Below are 20,955 nucleotides of genomic sequence, written 5' to 3'. Positions count from 1 at the left end.
GTGGACCAATCTGACCTACAGCTGAGAAAATTGGACCCCTGGGGGGTTCTGCAGCGTCTCTGTGACCCGGCGCTGTCCTTGCAGAGCACGTTTAGAGCCCAGGATGGGGGCATGGCTCTGGCGAAACGAGGAACAACAGAAGAGCATCAGTCTCACCTCCCAAAGGGAAGTTTTGAACCTGACGTTCTCCCCACGAGACCCCCTGCACTGCCCCCACGCCCTGCTTGCTGTCAGGAACAAGGTTACTTTCATCTCTTTTCTCCACCCCAAAGTAGCCTTTCTGGATGCAGAAGGAAATGTTTCCTGGAAGGAAGACCCAATGAGTGAACGACTGAATGGGTGAGCGAGTGAACGAGGAATGAATGGGTGAAATTTACTATTGCATCTCTCGCCAGTGGCAGCCTCCGATTTTCTGCCCTTGAGTCCCACGTGAGCTAGTACCGGATGGGTTTCCAGCGGCCAGGCGAGCCGGGACCAGCTTTGCGATAAAATCCTTGAGCCCAGAGTTGATTTCTGGGGAGACCACCAGCAAACTGGTCCTCAGTCTCCTGCCCTGCCACCCCCGAGATCCCCTCGTTGTCCCAGTTTCCTGCCCTGCCGCCCCCCAGATTCCCCTTGTCGTCCCAGTCCACCCCAGCCCCACATTGCCCCCCTGCCTCCCTCACCGTCCACTCCCTCACGCCCGTCCTCCACTTAGGACAGCGACCGTGCCCCGGCCGGGGCTCTGAGCGAGGTCTGCGCTGACGGTGAGCTGGGACACTGGGCAGCCGGCCTGGGGCCCGTGGGGGGAGCCCGCTGGCACCCCCAGCTACCAGCCCTCCTAAACCCGCCCTCCTAAAGGAACTGTGATTCCCACTCCCAGATGATGAGTACGTTCTCAGGGGCCAAATGCAGCCTTTTTAGAGATCTCATCCCTGGTAGTCAGACCCACCTCGGTGGAGACCGGCCTGTACTGTGCCTTTCGCCGAGTTACCTGACATCAGCGCTCCTCCAAAACGGCGGCGTACGGACACGCCGGCCAGCAAGACAGGCGAGGATCCTTCGCCTTGAGATGTGAGAGGCAGCCAACACCTACTGAGTGCTTACCGGGTGCTCAGAATTGTTCCTGCTCTGCCCCTCTTAGCCCTCACCATGCCCTGCACTGCCGAGATGCCCTGGGGAGACAGAGGCACCACCAGCAGAGACAGTTCCTCCCGCTCTCCCCGAGACCTGTCGCTGTACAGCCACCTGCCTGGACCTCGCCCCCCTCCCCCGTGAAACAGAGACACACAGCCTCCATTTGCTGGTGAGAATGTTCACACTCTGTGTGCGTGCACGGCACTGTTGAGTGCCTGGCACAGTGCGGGGAACAGAGCAGACGCTCGGGGAAGCACAGCTGGGTGATCTGCAGGCACCGCTGCTGGCCAGGGGTTAGTGTTCACCACGAGACAGGACCACTCTCCTTCAACAACCTTGCCTCTTCGGAGCTGAAAATGAACGGATGAAGGGACAGGATCCCTGGGCACCGGTCCTCCCCTTGAGCAGATAATCAGACCAAGAGGACCCTGGCAGGTGGGTCACCCAGGACCATGGGTGGTCAGGGCTGGTGGATGCCACGCGGCAGGGGTCCGCTGGGATCCCGGGGATGTGTCCAAGCTGTGTGTTAATGATTAACCCACACGCTCTGAACCCTCTCGCCAGCTGACTCATTTTGCAAACTCTGCTGGCCCGCCGGAGCGGCCTCTACCCCTTCACCGGAGATTCCAGGGCAGAGGTGACCCGACCCGCCGTGGGGAACCAGCACCCACCTGAGGCCTACGCCCGGGACACGCTCTGATGGAGGAGACGGCGGTGGACCTCCTGCTAGCGAGTAAGGAGGGGGCCCCCCATGGGATGGGGGGCTGGGGAACGCTACTCCCTGCCCGACCCAGCCTGGACACCCTGTCTTGCCCTCCGAGACCCTGCACAGGTCCAGGGAAGCCCCACAGACCCCAGCGTCCTGTGGTGCCCAGCCCAGCCGGACTCGGGGGTGGCGGAGGTGCGCCCCCAGGGTGGGCAGGTGACAGTGGGAATGTTCGTGCAAGACCCTCTCTCGGCGGGAAGCCCCTTCTTAAGAACAGGGAGCAGAGACCTGGCTTTTCCGCCTGGCACTGTTGACACCGAGTCACTCTGGCCGTGGGGGCTGCCCTGGGCCTTCCCGGGCGTTGAGAGGCACCCCGCCTCCACCCCCTGGAGGCCAGCAGCATCTGCCTCTGTGGTGACGCCTCCAAAACGTCCCCAGATGTGCCCCGGCGTCCCCACTGAGCCCCCGCGCCGCCAGTATGAAACGCTAACCGAGCACCCGACAATCTGCTGAGCACTCAGGCCCACAAGGTTGGCCCCGATGCGAACTGCCTGACCCTCCGTGCCTTGGTTTTCTCATCAGTAAAATGGGCCCAACAGGAGCAGCCACCCCACGGCACCCTGGGGTGGGAAACACTAGAGCTGAGATGTGCAAAGGGCTCTAAACACGGGGCCTGGTCCCCACCACGCGCTGTCATGACCCCCCTTTCACACGAGAGAGTAAGGCTGGGCCCAGAGAGTGAAGTCGCTGGCCAGTGGGTCACACAGCTCGTGGCCTCGGGGCGGGAGGGACCCTCTCCGAGGCCTCCTGTGCTTGGAGGGGCTCCGTCTGCCTGGCGAGGCCCCACTCGGTGGGCAAGGACCCACCAAGGACAGTTTGCCCCGCACCTCTCTTGGTGTCCTTCCAGCCGTCCTTAGGGAGGGCCTGCTTGGTGGGGCCAGGGCGCTGAGGCCTTCCTGGCAGCCAGGGATTAGCCAGATGGCTTTGGGGAGGGTGGAGGGTCTCTCTGAAGACAGAGTCCTCTTCCTGCTGTATAGGAAATCAGCCAGCGAAGGCAAGCTTTGGATCCATCTGACTAGCACCCCTCTCCATCTTTGGATTAGTGAATGAATGAATGAATGACATCACTCTGTCTTGAGCGAATGAATGGAGGTAAAGATGAGGAATGAGGAGGTGGACTCACTGTCCCCCCGCCCACAGAGGGAGCCCCAGGACCTGAGCTGAGGCAGCCTCTCCTGTAGGACAGAGGGCACGGAAGTTGCTCTCAGTGGCCCCCGTTCTGTGCTTTCACATGGAGGTCAGAGGTCAGAGTCTACAGGGCTTCCTTGGCCAAAGCTGGAACACCCCCCAAGGAATGGCTCTCTGGCCTCCTGTGGGAGACAAGTTGCAAGGGCAGAGGGGGACGGGGTGAGGTTTTGCAAAAATGAGCGAATTAGCTGGAAAAGGATGAATTTTTATTTTTGGTTTGTTCTCAAAGTGTCTGAGAGTCAAGCCAGAGGGAGGAGGAATGTGAGTTGAGCAATCGGATGTTCAGAGGGGCCCTCAGCTTGCTGCCAAGGGTCACCAGGCCTTGGAGATCCCTGCCCTGAGGTTGACCCGAGACCCACTTCCTCCTCGGTTGCCCCCATGGGGGCACTGCTCTGCCTTCCTGGTGGGAGGGGCCGGCCTGATGCCCATAGAGGAGCAGGGGGAGTCCGCTCCAGGAACTGTGGGAAATGCCGATTCTCAGAGCAAGCACAGGAGACTTTTGATAGAGAAAGAAGAAAAAATTAATCACTCAGTCATGTCCAACTCTTTCCTACCTCATGGACTGTCACCCACCAGGCTTCTCTGTCCATGGGATTCTCCAGACAACTAGACAGGAGTGGGTTGCCATTCCCTTCTCCAGTGGATCTTCCTGACCCAGGGATCAAACCTGAGTCTCCCGCTTCTCAGATGGACTCCTTACCATCTGAGCCACCAGGGAAGCCCCAAAAGCCTGCAGCACCCGGTATTCCCAGGGATCTCCCATCCAAGTACTAACCAGGCCCAGCCCTGTTTGGTTTCCAAGGTCAGACAAGATCAGGTGTGTTCAGGGTGGGATGGCCAGATGAGATTGCGGATGATACCAAAGGCAGGAAGAAGGGGCTGCCGCTGGGGTGCTTTCAGGAAAGGGTTGAGATGTGGTGGCCTGCTCCATCGACATCTAGAGAAGATGAGCTTGCTGGGGGCAACTCCACTCTGCCAGGAGCACTTCTTGGGCAGAATTTCTGTCCAGGAGCTGCCTAGTGAGTAATACTTCTATGCTAACTACACAGCCCATGGATTTGTGACCTGGTCTTAAGTTACCTTCCTGCTGGCAGCACAGGGCTGTAACTTGAAAGGGTTCCCTGGGGAGACTTCTTGTCATGCTTTGGAACCCGCATCCTTCCTTCTCCATTCCTTTGTCACTAAGCTCTAGGTCCTCAGAGACCTTTATCAGAAAGCGGGTATCTCCAAAGGAGAACAGTCAGACGTGTATCAGTCAGTCACACGCTAGTATAAACAAAGTTAGCAAATGGGTACCACTGCAGGATGTTAGACAGCTGAGGGACAATCTTGCCGTATGGTGTGGGGGCTGTGGGGAGGGTCCCCGGCAAGGGGTGCAGGTGAGAAACTTTCCCTCTCCAGTTGTCACCAAAGACCTGGGGTTTCCCTTTCAGGGCCAAGTGTGCTGACTTCCTCCCAGGGTGGAGGCTGGGAAGGGCTGCAGGGGATCTGGTCTGAGTCAGGGCTGAATCCCAGTGCCAGGACTGCCTAGCTGGTGTGACCTGGGGCTTCCCAGGTGGCACAAGTGGTAAAGAACCCACTTGCCAAGGCAGGAGACATAAGAGATGCCGGTTTTGACCCCTGGGTCAGGAAGATCCCCTGGAGAAGAAACGGCAGCCCACTCCAGTGTATTTGCCAGGAGAATCCCATGGACAGAGGAGCCTGGCGGGCTCCAGTCCATTCAGTCACATGAAGCTGGACATCACTGAAGCCACTTAGCACGCACGGGTCAAACTCTCAGCTCCCAGCAGCCTCGTTTGTGAATCGGGCATGTGCCACCACAGAGGCCTGCTTGAAGGACATGACGTCAGTGGCAGCGTTTTCCCTGATGATGCTCATTGTCTGATGCTGGACCCAGGAAGAACCACGCTTGTCTGCTGCCTCTATTTCGTCTCTGGAGTGAGGCCCTGAGCATCTGACTCTACTGGGAAATTGTGTCTCTTTTCACTAAGCAGAGAGGTTGTGAAATGCCGCTGTGGGGTCGTAGGGTAAGGAGAAAGACAGCTAGGGAGCTCTGGGAGACCCCAACGGCAGGAACGTGGCCAGGATGAATGACGTCACTCCTCAGCAATCAGAGGAGGGGTCTCTACAAGGAGGGAGGAGTTGCTGAAGGTCAGAGGCGATTATGGCAAGGGGGTGCCCTCTAGTACCCTTAGGGTCTCAAAGGAAATCTGTGCCAATAGGAAATGCAGACAAGGAGGAAGAGAGGAAGGGAAGGAGGGAGGGAGGGACAGAAGGCGAGCTTGAAGGACCTTCTTGCTCCTGGGGACGGTGATGCTTCATAGCAGAAGCCTGGCCAGAGCATGTTGAATCTGTCTCCAGCTGCCCCAGAGGCTGGCCCTCCAGGGAAGTGTTTTCTCAGAGCCAGTGGGTCCCCACCCAGCCCTACGGCGTGTCCCCGGGGAGGGTGGGGCAGAGTTGGGCTGACAGCAGCCGCAGTGGCAAAGGCCTTCAAAGTGTCACCAGCCTCATGGATTAGTGGTCACGTGAACACCCTGTCGGGAAATGTTCTTCAGGCCACGGTCTTGGCCGCCACTCCGGAGGCAGGGCCTATTTGCTTTAGCAATTATCCTGTGCAGGTCTGAAGTGAGTGTTTACATAAGAGAAGCTCTGTGACCTTGCGCAGTTCATGCCCCCTCTCTTGGGGTTGTTCTTCATCTTGATCATGATGAGAGAGCTGCACAAACAGCCACATGGTGGGGGGCGGGGGGGAGGAGAGCCAGGGAACGTCTCTGTTGGTTCAACAGCAAGGGACAGAAAAAGTTCTCTTTAAAAAGTGACTCTCCAAAAAAAAAATTAATAATAAATAAATTAATTAATTAAAAGTGACTCTCCTATAAGAGAAGTCCGGAAGGGTTGGTGGGGAGCTTCATAAACTCATCAGAGACCAAGGGTCCCTCTCTCAGACCACTCTGCCATGCTCAGCAAAGGCATTCTCCTTGTGGCCCAAGATGACTGCCTGAGCTCAAGCCATCAAATCTGCATTCCAGTACAGGAAAGAGAAATGGCAGAGAAGGGTACTTTCCCTCCATGGAAGTTACCCACACACTTTGACTCATTCCCATTAGTCATACCAAGCTGTAAGGGAAGCCTAGCCATGCCATCTTTTTTTCTGAGTAAACATATGCCAGTTAAAAAACTAGGAATTCTCTTACGGAGAAAAAGGCTAGGAATAAATATTGGGAGGAAACTGTGACGAGGTTCGGGATGAATCCCTAGTCCTAGGGACAGGCCGTCAGCTGGCAAGGGACCTGGTATCCTCTCCTCACTCTGAGCCTTGGTCTCTCATCTGAAAAATGGGACAGCTGTTCCCAAATGGCCTCTGCTTCGGATAAGTGACTCTGTTTGAAACAAAAGTGAGAGCGAATTCAGAGAAACGCTGGAATATTTGACTGACAGGCTGTGTTTGGAAATGCCAGCTTATCTCGGTCTCCAATGCAGAGTGCGTGAGCATGCCTAGGCTTTTTTTTAAGTGAGTACATAGACGTTTGGACACATATTTTCCAGTCCTGGCAAAATATGAGTGTTATTCCAAATGCACGGGCAGCAGGCACTGAATCAGTTACGAGACAAGCTTCACAAAAGACTGAAATGCCTCATTTCCTGGGTAGGAACACACACATTTGTGTTTCTTTCTGCTTTGGAAACTGTAAAACGCTGTCATTTTACAGCCACTCATCGCACATATCTTCATCCTGAAGCTGTATGACAACTCGTGTGCCTGCTGGATTTTCCTCTCGTGTTCACACTGTATTGTGATCAGATATTTCCATGTAAATATGCAGTATGAACTCTTACCTGCAGTATGCCTGAGGACGTGGTTCATAAATGCAGGAGGATTCCACTCCTTATTCTTCACCAGCACTCCTGAGTCAGACCAGTTGTGAGAGTAAAGCGAGCTGCCCATGGGGCCTTTGCACAGCTGTCCTGGGCCCCGAATTGTTATCGTTGTTCAGTCGCCAAGTCATGTCCGACTCTGTGACCCCATAGGCTGCAGCACGCCAGGCCTCCCTGTTCCTCACCATCTCTCGGAGTCTGCCCAAGTTCACGTCCATTGAATCGGCGATACCATCCAACCATCTCATCCTCTGTTGCCCTCTTCTCCGGAATATTCTTCCTCAAATACCTGCATAATTTCCCCCTCTTCACTCAGGCCTCACGCAAACACCCCTGCCTGTCCCCTGCCTGTGGCATCTTGTCATTCCCACTCCCCTCCTTTCACTTCATTTTTCTTCAAAACCCCTCCCTTTCCAGCACAGCATCATCTGTTTATTCTCTTTCTCCTGCATAGGAGTGAGATTCCATAGCAGCAAGAACTTTCTCAAAGCCCTCTGTCCTCAGCAGCTAGACTTGTGCCTGGGGGATTCAGATGCTCAATGAATATTTATCACCTCACGTCATCTGCTTTTCTAAATATTTTTCTGTTAGTCCTTAGAGAGAGACTCTACGAAAGATGAAAATAGTTGTTTGGGGGTATCTACTTTTTAATTTATTTTGTGGAAGTACAGTTGGTTTACAATGTTGTGTTAATTTCTGCCTACAGCAAAGTGATTCGGTTATACATACATTCTTTTTCATATTCTTTCCCATTATGGTTTATCACAGAATATTAAATATAGTTCCCTGTGCTACACAGGAGGACCTTGTTGCTTATCCATCCCATATCATGGTTTGCCTCTGCTGACCCCAGACTCCCAGTCCATCCACCCTCTTCACCCTCGGCAACCACAAGTCTGTGCTCCGTGCCTGTTACAGATATGTTCCTCTGGGTTGTATTTTAGGTTCTGTGTGTAAGTGGCCTCATATGGTGTTTGTCTTTCTCTCTGACTTCCGTCACTCAGTATGACGCTGCCGCACAACGGCGTTATCTCACGCATCTTTGCGGCTCAGGAGTATCCCACTGTGCGTATATGCACCACATCTTCTTTATCCGTCCATCTGCCCACGGACAGTTACATTGTTCCCCTGTCTTGGCAAGTGTGGAGAGTGCTGCCAGGAACATAGGAGTGTATGTATCTTTTTCAGTTAGAGTTCTGTCTGGATATATGCTCAAGAGTGGGCTGGCTGGCTCAAACGGCAACTTTATTTTTTAGCTTTTTTTAAGGAACCTCCGTACTGTTTTCCATAGTGGCTCACCAACGTCCGTCTCCACCGAGTATAGAAGGGTGCCCTTCTCTCCACACCCTCTCCAGGATTTGTGATTCATGGACTTTTTGGTGATAGCCATTCTGACCGGTGTGAGGTGGTACCTCACTGTAGTATTGCTTTTGCGCTTCTCTAATAATTAGTGATGATGAGCGTCTTGAAGATGAAAATGCTTTCCATCCTCCACGCTAGCAGCGGTGGGCATGGCTCTTCTTGGCTGGTACAGATTCCTCTCGAGCTCAGTCTACCTGAGTGTAAGCTTTTAAGATTCCATCTTGTCCCGAAAAGACTTTAACGTAGCTTACCAAGATCTGTAAAATTTATCAGAAATAAGATAATTTGAAAGTTTGCAAAGGAAAATGAAGCACAGGGAAAATAAGGTTCTGGAAGTACGATAAAGATAACCTTCAACGCTTCCTGAACGGCGGCTGTGAGCAAGACATGGCTTTCCGGGCTCTGGCTCACTTGTGCTTCATGACGACACTGATGCGTCCCATTTCACAGATAAGGAAACTGAGGCCAAGAAGGAGGAAGGCTTTTGCCCAAGATCACTGCACTGGCAAAAGGCAGGAAGGTGGGAGTCCGCAGTCTCTCAGCACATGGGAATCCCCCTCCCCTGGCCCTGTGCTCTTGGCCCCAAAGCCTGGATTGAGGAATGTGGGACCACCTGTGGGTGGCAGAGCCCTAAACGCCCGCTCGGGGGACCTCAAGATGAGCTGCTTCTGGGCATGCGTGAAAGCTCCGCTTTCCGTGGGTCAGGATTCCCAGCTGCAAGCAACAGAGGCCGAGTCTGGTTCTCCGTCTGGGACAAAGCATGATGCAAGGCCCTGTGAGGACAGACTGAGGGCCGCCTGGGAAGCCACGCGTGGGAAAGCCCGCGTCTTCCCGCAGCCCCTGCCCCTGCCACCAGGATGTCCTGCCCCTGCCCCCAGACAACAGCACCGCAGCCTTCCGAGACAATCCTAACCCTGCCTCTCTGGTCCAGAGGCCAGACCGCACACGGGCACGTCTGATTGGCCAAGCCCGGGTCACCTGAGCATGGCCCAGTTGCCAGGGAGACAGACCCGCAGCCTTCCCACCCGCTTCCATAGAGGTGGCTTTTTATCCATCAACATCACACCCAGAAGATCTCCCAACAGGAAGGGAGGCTGGGTGCTGAGCAGCCCCTCCGTCAAATGACCAAAACCGCCACATCCTCCCTGAGGAGTCCCCAGGACAGCCTCTCATGGGGGTCCACTGAGAACCACAAGCTCTAACTGCTGGAAAAGCCAGGAGTGAGGGGCTGGTGCCTTTCTGGGTCAAGGAAGCCCATGAATGAAGGGGTGGGAAAATTGAGCAGACCCAGGGCTGGCCCAGGACCCCCATTCAGGGGCAGTTTGGGCCCCTTTGTCACAGAGGCTTGTGGGTGCTTGGGGACCCTTGGGTTCTTGGCAGCTGCAAAAGCACCTTTATGGGATTAGTCAAGAACTCGGAAGCTTTAGGGTGCTGCCTCTGGAGCCCGCCACTCCCCGCCACTCTCCAGGACCACCTGCCCTAAACAGCCTGTCTGGTCCCAGAACCGAAATCACCCCGCAGCCAGTGCGAAGCTGGAGCTGTCTACCACGCGGGGTGACTTGCACTTCAGACTGTTCACTCCGAGCCCACTGGCTGGCAGGGACGCAGCCGCCGACCGGCTTGCCTGTTTTAGTTCCCTCAGCTTTGTTTGGTTTGTTATGCTGTCCACGTGGTTGGGGTCAAAGCGCTCATACAGGGTGCGCCGCGAGCCTCTGTGCACCAGCCTCCCTCGCTGCCCTGCTCTGCTCTGTGCCCAGAGAGGACGGCAGGGGCCAGGAGACTGTGTCTGCTTGCCCCTGTCACCCTCTGGATTCTGGACGCGGCACGCCACGGGGACCGGAGGACAGGAGAGGAACACTGATGTCTGTTCTCCCGGCCGTTCCCGCCAGGCTGGGCCCACTGCTGAGGCCACAGTGCCCAGATGCAGCCCATTCCTCCAGCCCGACCCCGAGGCCAGGCCCTCTCCTTCTCTCATCTCTGGGAATCTGCCTGTGGCCAGCATCTAAGTGCCTCTCCAGCCCTTATGATTTCCTCTAACCTGACCACACCTCTGCAAACTGTTATTTCATTAAACTTGTTTTGGGCTGATCTGTGTCTGCCCACCTCCAAATTCATAAATGGATACCCTAAGGACCAGCCCCTCTGAATGTGGCTGTATTTGGAGACGGGGCCTTTAAAGAAATAAATAAGGTAAAATGGGATCACTAGGGTGGGCCCTAATCCCACAGGACTAGGGTCCTGATAAGAAGAGGAGGTCAGGACACGGACACACACAGACGGACGACCCTGTGAGGACACAGGGAGGGGACAGCCGTCTGCACGCTCAGGAGGGGGGCCCCAGGAGGACCGGCCCTGCCCACACCTGGATCTCGGATTCCAGCCTCCAGGACTGGAGACAGTGAATCCTGTTGTTTAAGCAAAGCCTCATGTCTCACTGGAAGAAGCTGGCTATTGGCTACCAGGCCCTAAATGGTATTAATACATATCACAGCAATTTCATATCAAGGGCTTAGAAGGTTCTAGGCCGGGTGCTTCCTACATGGATTCCCTTATCCTTGTCCCCACCCTCAAAGATGGGCACGTTGATGTCCCTGTTACCCCAAACCACAGAGCAGATACCCAGGCAGAGTCTGAGAAGGCTCCAGAGGGTGTGCGGCTGGGACCGATGCCCACTGGACTCATCCACACCACACTTCTCTGACCACAAGAGGACGGGTTGCCCAGAGTGAAAACACAGCCACCACGTTCGCCCCAAATGGTCCTACATTCTTTAGACCGAAATTAAAAGAAGGGGCCGGAACACAGCTCTGGGTACTTCTTCCTGACCTGTCTCACCATCCCTGGCACAGGTGATGACTTGAGGGTCCTGCCCGTGTGCATGGAAACGGCTAGAAGATGCCCTTCCATCCCCAAATACTCCAGCTGCCGTGATCAAAGGCCGCAGAACTGGTACACATGCTGCCAACAGCTGGGTGTTGTTCCAGACCCTGCACTGTGGCTGATGGAGGGCTCGCCCCGCACCCAGCACCTCGCTCACCATGCAGGGCGCTGAGGGCCAGGCCTGCCCCTTGCCAGCAAGGCCACCTGTGCTGTGGGTGGGAGGTCGCTGACAGCTGCAGTGGGGACGAGGTGGGCGGCAGGGCTGCCTTTTCAGAGGGGGACACAGGGACTTCCCTGGTGGCCCAGGGGCTGCGACTCCACGCTGCCAGCGCGGGGGGCCTGGGTTCGATCCCTGGTCAGGGAAGTTAGATCCCCTGTGCCACAACGAAAGATCCCGCACGCTGCAGCCACGAGCAAGGATTCCGAGTGCTACGACTGGGACCTGTCACAGCCAAACAGATTAAAAAAAATGGGGCGCGGCCCAGCCCAGCAGCCTGTGCGGTGGGCCAGGCCTCCATCCGACGCCCTCCTTCCAGCCAGCACGGCCCCAAGCCTCAAAGGCTGACCGCTGTTGCTTTTTAAATAAAATGTTTCGTAAAGGGGAGCCTGAGGGCGGCCTGAGGACACGACTTACTCTGCTTTTCAAGGACAAAGGAGGCTGGCTCCCCATCGGCCTGGCCCTCGGATGACCGGCCCATGCACCATTGCCAGGCCATCGTGGGCGGAGTGTCGTCCAGGCCCTGAGCCCTTTGGAGATAGCCGGGGTCAGAGTTTCGCTTTTCCTTCTCAGATTCCCTCCCAAGTCTGGGAAAGCGTTATCTTGAGGGTCTGTGAACAGTCCTCTCTCTGAGTGGCTGTCATTTGCATATGTGGCTGAAAGAGGGGAAGAAAATCCCCCCAGGGGCCTCAAGGAGCCCTGCTCTGGGGGGAGGTGGCCGGTGTCCCCAGGGGCAATGCTGCTGACGTTTTCTTTGTCTGGGAATCAACATCTCCCAGGCAACTCTGAAGAAGGGGCTGTCCTTTGGGAGACATCTGTCCCCTTGTGCAGAAGACCCCGAGTGACTCCGGGGCTGCCCTGCGGTTCTGGGGGGGCCGGTCCTCCAGCCATCGGACGTGCTAACTTGCCCACAAGTACCGATATCAGATGGTGGAGTGGCCAAGTACCTGAAAACAGCTGAGCCTTAAGAAACAGATCCCCTGGGAAATGACAGATGCCTTCTTGATTGTTTTATTTTTAAAATAAACTCTATGGGAAGCGATCCTTCTCTGGAGACCGTTTTACCCTGGACTCCTGAGTAAAGCTTGATGTCTCAACTGGGGTGTGTATGTGTGTGTGTGTGTGCGCGCGCCTGCATTAGTCACTCAGTCATATGCGACTCTTTGCGACCCCATGGACCGTAGCCCACCAGGCTCCTCTGTCCATTGGCTTCTCCAGGCAAGAATGGTGGAGTGGGAGGCCATTTCCTCCTTCACTTCACTGAGGGCTCACTGGATAGTCCTTGGGCCTTGCGGGCGAGAAAGCACCAGGTGTGTTGAATTACAGATACATCTACCATCCTTAGATAACTCTGAAACCATCTGGAACCTGTCATGTCCCTACCATCAACCCCCACCCCCACCCCCACCCGCCACCACCTCCGGTTTATAGCCAAGAGCCTTGGCATCGATACTCTTTACTCTGAAAAAAAAAAAAAAAAAGGCTGTTTTCTTTCATGGGGCATCGAGCGTAAATATTTGCACCATTAATTAGAGTCCGTTTAATTCCCCAAACTCAAACAATATGGTCAGCCTTTAAGGGTAAACAGGCCACAAGACGTTAGTCATACCTGGAAGATCACTAGCGGAGTGTCTTCCCTCTGGCCCTTCACCAACTTCATTCTGCAAACAAACAAATAGACTAAGGTTGAGGAGAGGCCAAGGAGGCCCCAGCGTGAACTCTGGATGTAGGAAATAAAAAGGGCTGATTACGGGTTCTTTCTTTTGTTTCCATGGCCTTCTTGACCCATAATAATGTGTTGCAAGGAGCGTGGCGGGTCCATCCATGCAAATTCCAAATTCTAGAGAAACAAACGGGAGTTTGGTACAGTGCACTGGAAACAATTCTGGAGTTGACTAGAAATTTCTGGAACACATTGGACCTGGATATGACTCCCAGTTCTGCCACTTACTAGCTATGAGGACTTGGGCAAGCCTTGGTCCCCTCTGGGAGTCAGCTTCCTTAGCCATGAGTGGGAAGTATTACCCAGACCTCACGTGGCTGAGGTCACAGCCTCCTTAGCCGTGAGTGGGAAGTGTGACCCAGACCTCACGTGGCTGAGGTCACCTGGGTAAAGATAACGTTGTTGTTCAGTCGCTCAGTCGTGTCTGACGCTTTGTGACCCCATGGACTGCAGCACGCCAGGCCTCCCTGCCCATCACCAACTCCCAGAGTTTGCTCAAACTCATGTCCGTTGAGTCGGTGATGCCATGCAACTATCTCATCCTCTGTCGTCCCCTTCTCCTCCTGCTTTCAATCTTTCCCAGCATCAGGGTCTTTTCCAAGGAGTCAGCTATTCACATCAGGTGGCCAAAGGATTGGAGTTTCAGCTTCAGCATCAGTCCTTCCAATGAATATTCAGGACTGATTTCCTTTAGGACTGACTAGTTTGATCTCCTTGCAGTCCAAGGAACTCACAAGAGTCTTCTCCAGCACCACAGTTTGAAAGCATCAATTCTTTGGCGCTCAGCCTTCTTCACAGTCCAGCTCTCTACATTGATAGATGACCACTGAAAAGACCATAGCTTTGACTATGAGTGAATATTTAATTCCAGCGACTTGTGTTGCCTGAAATCTCTGAGGCCAAGGCTACTCTCCTGTGTCTGCGGGGGAAGATGGACAACATGGGCTCACAAAGCCTGTGTAATGCCCGGAAGCCATCAGTGTTATTTCTGGTATTTCCCCAGAGGCAGTCCATGGGCCTGAGTGCTCTACAGACCTGCCTGAGTGCCAAGGGGACATGGGGAGAATGAAGTGTGGTTTTCACGCCCCTTGCAGGTACTTGGGGCGTGTCAGGGAGGAAATCTCAGTCTGGTGCCTGGAGCTCCATGCCCTCTTTACCAAGTGGTCTCCCGGGGATTGGCACCATGTCAGGCTCAGGGTCCCTGGGGCATAGACCCCAGGTCGACCTGAACATGGTTGTACTTTTATTGTCCTTTATTAAATTGTCACCTGCTGGTGATTCTGATTTTCCATTTCCAATCGCAGTATCGAGTTCTTTACAAATGCATTTGATAAGTCTCTAAGAAGGAAGGGTTTGAGTTCCAGCTCTTACCGTTGTGTGACCTCAGGCAAGGGACTGCTCCTCTCTGAGCCTCAGTTTCCTGAACTGTAAAGTGGGGATGATAATAGAATGGACGGCACAGAGCTAATAATTGTGAAGCGCTTGGAACAGGGCCTGGCACACAGTAAGTGCTATGTAAGAGCTTGTTACATAAACAGACGCCCAAGGGGAAGCGCCAGGCAGGTGGCTGCCTCTGTCGGCAGGCCCCGGCATGGGTTAAGGCCTCGGACACAGACCCGCTTCAGCTGTAGTCCTCTGCATCTGCGCGGGTGCCCAGGCTCACTCCAGCGACTGCGTGCCACAGTCGGGAGCCCCTCGTATCAGCAGCAAGCAGCTGCCTCCGGTCCCCAGCTGCCCAGAAGGCTGGGCTGGATTCTCCCAGCTCGCGGTCCTCTCTCTAGTCCTCCTCCTCCTTCCACTCCGCTCCCCCCTCCCCCCTGCCCCCTGCTCCCTCCTCCTCTTAGCCACTGAACTCCCTGTCAGCCTTGCCCAGGGCCTTGGGCCACCTTGGGACCCCCTCAGTCCTTGCAGGCACTTTCGTGAGACACTTCAGCTCCTTTCCGTTAATCTGTTTGTTTTGTCTGCATCAGGCCTTACAGTCTTCACTGTGGCACTTGTGACAAAGGGGCTTCTCAGTAGTTGTGGGGCTTAGGCTTAGTCGCCCCAGAGAATGTGAGATCTTAGTCCCCCAACCAGGGATCAAGCCCATGTCCCCTGCATTAGAAGGCAAATTCTAAACCGCTTGACCACCAGGGAAGCTCCCCTCCTCAAGTCCTTTCAAAAGGCTCCTTGGAAACAGCCTGAAGGACCATCAATGGATGAATAGACAAACAAATGTGACCTTGCCAGACCACAGAATATCATTCAATCACAAAAAGAAATGACGTTCTGAAATATGCTATAATGTAGATGAGCCTCAAAAACATCATGGATTTTGAAAAAAAGAAAATTATGAGAAAAGAAAACCACTGTGGAACGGATGAGACACAAAAGACCACACGCGGTGCGATTCCGCTGATGTGACGATCAAGAATGGATCCGCCAGGGAGGAATGGGGACCTGATGGAGCCGGGGGCTGGTGCGATCCCACTGATGTGAGGGTCGTGGATGGATCCGCCAGGGAGGAACAGCGAGCTGACGGTTACCGGGGCGGGGAGGGGCAGTGACCCTCCGGGGTCCTGGGTTGTGCTCATAGTGATGGGCATGTGAAATGCACCCTGATGCCACTCCCCCTGCGCAGCCCCCGCAAGAAAGGACTTGCTTGTTCCGTTCAGGGCAGCTGCCTGAGCCCACAGTCGGCCGGCCCTGCCTGCAGATTCCTCCCTCCCCCGACCCCATCATTTGCCAGGCCACCCTGTTCCGTCACTTCTGTTCCTTTTCCCGGCCTCTCCCCTAAAGCCACCCTTAACCCCCAGAAACCCACCCACGCCAGTTGGGTCCCAGGTCAGGGGCCACTCCGGCTCCGAGATGCCCCCAGGAGCCGCCTCTCCTGCCTTAAAGCGCCGGCAACGTGGCCCTGCCCGCTCATCTGGGGACACAAACAACACCCTCTAATCCAGGGCTTAGGATGCGCCAGGTTCTGGGCTGGAAGTGTCTCTCTCCAGCTTCCCCAAACCCTCGAGAGGCAGCTCCTGCCAAGCCCCTTTTCACCCATACACACTGAGGGGCCAAGAAGCAACTTGTCCACGGCTGGATGGGTCCCTCTCCTTCCCTGTGAGGCCCGGGGCTTAACGCCTCTTCCAGCTTGCTTATCTCCTCAGACTGTACCGGTGCTCAGGGGGTGGGAGACACCCCTTGTACCCTCACCTCCTGCCAGCCCTGAGTAGGGGCCCTAGGCCCTGAGGAAGAGACGCTCAGAGGATAGGACTGGAATGAAAACAGACTTCTCGAGAAGAGAGCATTCCGGCGCCCTGTGACCCCGGACGTGTTCCAGGGAACAGTGACAGTGGAGGCAGGGTGTATGTGACAGGCTGGGGCACCTCCTGGTCTCTCGGAGGGGCATGGGCGACTGCAGGGGCACAGAGGGATCTGCGGTTGTGTGTGTGACGGGCTGGGCACCGCCCGGTCTCTCGGAGGGGCATGGGTGACTGCAGGGGACACAGAGGGATCTGCGGTTGTGTATGTGACAGGCTGGGGCACCTCCTGGTCTCTCGGAGGGGCATGGGTGACTGCAGGGGCACAGAGGGATCTGCGGTTGTGTATGTGACAGGCTGGGCACCTCCCGGTCTCTCGCAGGGGCTGGGTGACTGCAGGGGCACAGAGGGATCTGCGGTTGGGGGGTGGGTGGTGGCTGTAGGCCCCGTGACACTTCCCATCCAGGCAGCTCTGGCTTCTGACCCGCCCCCGAGCAGAATCTGGGGCAGTGGAGACCTTGAATGGAGTCTGATAAGGTCTGGGGAGGGCTGAGCCTGTTCCAGCGGGGCCCTGGCCTCACCCTACAAAGCCTATTTAAAACCAGCCCAGGGCCTGAGTGCTGGCCTTCGCTGCAAACTGCCTTCTCTCCCTCCCTCCCTCCCTTCCCCGCTTTGCCGAAAAGGGAAACCATTTTCCATAATTACAAGCATTGTGCTGCGTGATTACTGTATTCCGTAATGACGGCTGTGACAGCACGCGTACCCCCTCCCCGGGACAGTCCACTTGCCCCACTCTGCTTTTGACATCAACATCTTCCTGACTGCGCAGGGGGTGGGCGCTGGGGCTCCCCGGAAGGCAAAGGAGTTGGGACCCAGGGCACCCCTTCTTCTAGGGCACTCGCTCCCTGTCCAGGCCACAGGGGAGCCCAGCCTGGCAACATTTACCAAAATAGCAGCCGAAACCAATCTTTGTAAAAAAGAGCTGGTTTGGGTATTTACTGAAATATCTTTTAAAACTTGATAGGATGAAATATCTTTTTTAAAAGGGTTTGGATCTCCAACGGGCTCTTTTGCATATGTTGGACACAGCTGAAGGGTTTCATCAGAACGTAGCTTAATTGGAGCCAAGAAATGAAAAGAAGAAAAATGGCTTCGATCAGAATGAATCAACATCTATTAATGGCTGTTTAACATATTTCGGCTAATAATAATACGTTAAATAATGTGCATTTTAAACCTAGCTAACTAGACAATAGCTCTTCTCTGCCCTCAAAAGGTAAACAATGATGGTTAAAAATAGCCCCAGGACCTATTTACATTTTTTTCCTCCTGAGCGTTTTTTGGTTTATAGTTCATCATTCCAGGGGTTAGAATTCTAAAATTTTCTCTGTGTATTTACACAACGGAGCTATTGCTATGTATCACGTTGGCTATCAGACCTTTCCAAGAAAAATGAGTTCGTATCTGGACTCCCACACAACAGTGGTTTGGGTCAGCTGGAAGGGCTCTGGGAAATTCACGTGGCCCCAGCAAGGGCCCCTGCAGTGCCTCTTCTCCCTGCAGCTTCCCCTGCCCTCCTGGGTATACATCCGGGGTACACAGCCTCTGGGCAGCCTCTGCACAGAGTGACCCCCCACAGCTCCCCTCCAGGTGCTTCAAAGCCCAGTTTTTCAGTCTAGACCAAAACGAGATAAATACCAAGGACAATCCCAGGTCACCTCTCTCCCTGAGCCCCTGAGAGGAAGGAGGCCTGAGTCCCCTCTCTGTACACAGCACTTGGGGTGGGGGGGCAGGGGAGAACTTTCCTGCAGGAAGCACTTCTTTGTGGTTTTGCTGCTACTAGAGCATTTCCACCGATCGGTACACGTGGCTGTCAATCCCAGCAGGCCTGGCGGGGTTGGGGGCGTCATTAGACGGCTTTCTAGTGGATGTGGTCTGTCCCCACAGAGGGGCCAGATCCAGTCTCCTCCCCAAGCCAGCCAAAGCCGGGGGGCTCACGGACTGCTTACTTGGCAGGGGAGCTAGGGGTCCCCAGCCTGGGTGAGTGGGCTCTCAGCACCAGCCTGGCTCCTCCTCGGACTGCAGAAAGTGGGAGGTGGCCTTTCAAAAGGTGAAGCAGTCTGCTCCTGCCCCACCACTGCTCTGCAGTGATCAGGGAGCAGCTTAAGTGAACCTTTTGTTTAAGGCAGTTCTGCCTCAGAATTGATGGTATTTATTCGGAGATGTCATGGGTGTGAGGTCTGCAAAGACACAGGAGGCGCCTTGCCTGAGGCGCTCTGTGCACTCCTAGTGCCCACATAGCCGCTGCCCGGGAGGATGCTGGCATGTCCAGACCTCACCTTCTAAACAGGAACAGGGCTAGAGAGTGGTACCTCCGGCTCCTAGCCCTGAGCCAGCCTGCAGGATGTGGGGGAAGCCCCTGCGGGCACCCCTGGCTGAGTCCTCTTAGCCTCGCAGGCTGGAATCCTCAAATAACAGGAGTTTTCTCCTATTTGGGAACAGTTCTCACCTTATTCAGATTCCCAAGTTCTGCATAGGTGAGGGTTCAAGTTCAAGCCAGGCACTTGCCCTGTAATCTCCCGATCGCCTTCGCTTCCCTGGGCTTCACTACCTCCCGCCTCTGACAAGTTGAGAGTGATGACTTGGGGTCCCGCTGCCTAGGAGAGGGGGTAGCGCGCTCTCCGCTGACGCCCCACGCTGCGCTGGTCTCTCTGGGTCGTTGCCTCCTCTCCGCCCCCGCCCCCACCGCAGTCAGCACCCCCTTCCCGGGGCCCTATCTGGGGGCCCGCTGAGCACAGCGGCTCAGGGCTCCACTGTTCACCCCGACTGATAAGCGGGTCAGACAGCCGGTGGAGACGCGCCCCTCAGAGCAGGAGGCCGGGGCGGGCGGGACCCGCGGCGGATCGCTGCCGTGGCTGCTGGTCTCCAGCGTCCCGCGCGCTCCCTCGGTGTCCGGTGGCCGCGGGGGCAGTCGCGCTGCGCACTGGGCGGGGCGAGGGCGGTGTCGGCAGGTAGCCCCGCGGGAGGCTGGGGGGCAGGGAGCGGGCCGGGACCCCCTGCCCAGAAAGCCGAGGGGGAGGAGCGGCTCGGCCGTGCGCGAGGGCGGCCAAGTTTGGCTCCGGCGCGCCGGCTTCGTGTCCTGCGTCTGGGGAGGCAGAGGGGGACCGTCCCCTCCCGAGTTGGGCTCGGACCCCGGCGCCCGGAGCCGCTTCAGACCTCTAGGGGGGCTTTTGGTCGCCCCTCCTCTCCTGGATCCCGTGGTCCGGGGCGCACCGGAGCCGGGCAGTGAGCCGCGCCATGCTGGAGGACGACATCGGCCTCGAGGCATTGACCCCCAAGGAAGCCCCCGCAGCTGGTGAGTATCTAGGGCCGGCGCGAGGGGCGAGGGACCCGGGTGTGGCGGCAGCGGCATCGAGGTCTTTCGGGGACAGCGGTTTCCCAGGGACTGAGGGGCGTGCAGGGAGCAGGAGACAGAGACCCCTGTCTCCGGTGGCGGGGACGTCCCTCGCGAGCTTTTGGGTGGGGGTACTTTGTCGGCCTCGGGTCACTGAGGGCACTCACAGACACACTGACAGCGGACAGACAGACCGCGAGATGGGCGGGGCTGGGGGCCGCCGCGGCCCCCTGGCCGGCATCGGCCAGCCGAGCGGTTTCCCATTCCCGGGACAGAATCGTCCAAGCCCTAGGCGGATGGAAGGTTTTCGGATGTTTTTACAGGGGCTATTAATACACATAATATTTCCGTGCTCTTCCGGAGATTTATTTGCGATATAAAGTAACTAGTATGACTTGAAGTCATAATGGAAACTGCGTGAAACTTGGAGGGGGAGACAAGTGAGACTTGGACGGCAGTTGGGAGGGGGAGTCCCTGACTTCCTCGGCCCCTCCCTGAACATAAATCACGACCCTGGCTATTTTTGTACCAATAATTTTAAAATAAATGACCCAAGCCATGTTTCCTGGATGATTTTTTCCCCTCCCAGTTCAGAGGTTATTAAATAAACCTCAGAGAGGGACATTGACAAGGGGCTACAGCCTGCACTTGGCTTTAATTACGCAGCCGAATTCCAACCGGGAGCGCCCTGGTTGGTATGCTGTGCCCTGTAGTCAAAGCCACCTGCAACCAGGAGCCAGGAGCCGCTGAGGAGGAAGCCCTCCTCCTTGTTCCTTGGTCGCTTCTCCTTACCCCAACCTTCACCTCTTCTAGGGGTGAGGGATGCCCATGGAGAAACTTATCCTGGTGTCTGCTTCTTAAACAGCCCCAACTGGACTTCTTTCTAGAAATGACACCATACCCATCAAAGTCTTTTCAGGAGGAACAGAGAAGGCACTGCCAGCCAGAGGGGGAAGGCCAGACCTGGGAACGGGGAAGCTTGAGAAAGTCAGCCAGGAGGGCCTGGCTGTGCTGGCGCGAGGGGCCGCCTCCAGCCCTGTGGACATGATGCATTCATGAGTCCCAAACTCAGCATCTGTGAGCGGCTAAGCAAGGTCTTGCCTCCTGCTGGGCACCGAACTAAGCACTTCACATGTTCAACCCTCAGCCTAGCCCTGCAAGCTGGGAGCAGAATCATCCCCATTGTGCAGACAAAGAAGT

General features: G+C 55.7%; 1 protein-coding gene across 11 annotated transcripts in view; it reads left to right on the top strand.

Annotated features, from left to right (window-relative positions):
• Positions 1-1,698: 1,698 nt before the first annotated feature.
• Positions 1,699-20,955, top strand: part of ANO1 (anoctamin 1) — a 190,204-nt gene continuing 170,947 nt past the window's right edge. For 3 of the 11 annotated variants that reach the window (XM_086385832.1, XM_086385830.1, XM_086385826.1), the window contains exon 1: positions 19,486-19,716. In XM_086385832.1, the coding sequence (XP_086241958.1) occupies positions 19,659-19,716 (58 nt within the window). In that variant the 5' untranslated portion in view covers positions 19,486-19,658. Of the gene's footprint in view, positions 1,850-19,485; positions 19,717-20,955 lie in introns of those variants that run through there. The other 8 variants (XM_086385827.1, XM_086385824.1, XM_086385829.1 and 5 more) reach the window with 5 other exon arrangements.

The sequence above is a fragment of the Bos grunniens genome, chromosome 29 (assembly GCF_055505025.1).
Source record: "Bos grunniens cultivar Pamir isolate PY7600 chromosome 29, Bosgru_T2T1.0, whole genome shotgun sequence".
In the NCBI taxonomy this organism is placed as follows: Eukaryota; Metazoa; Chordata; class Mammalia; order Artiodactyla; family Bovidae; genus Bos; species Bos grunniens.
The sequence above is the reverse complement of the archived record's forward strand: the minus strand, read 5'-3'. Positions and strand labels throughout refer to the sequence as shown.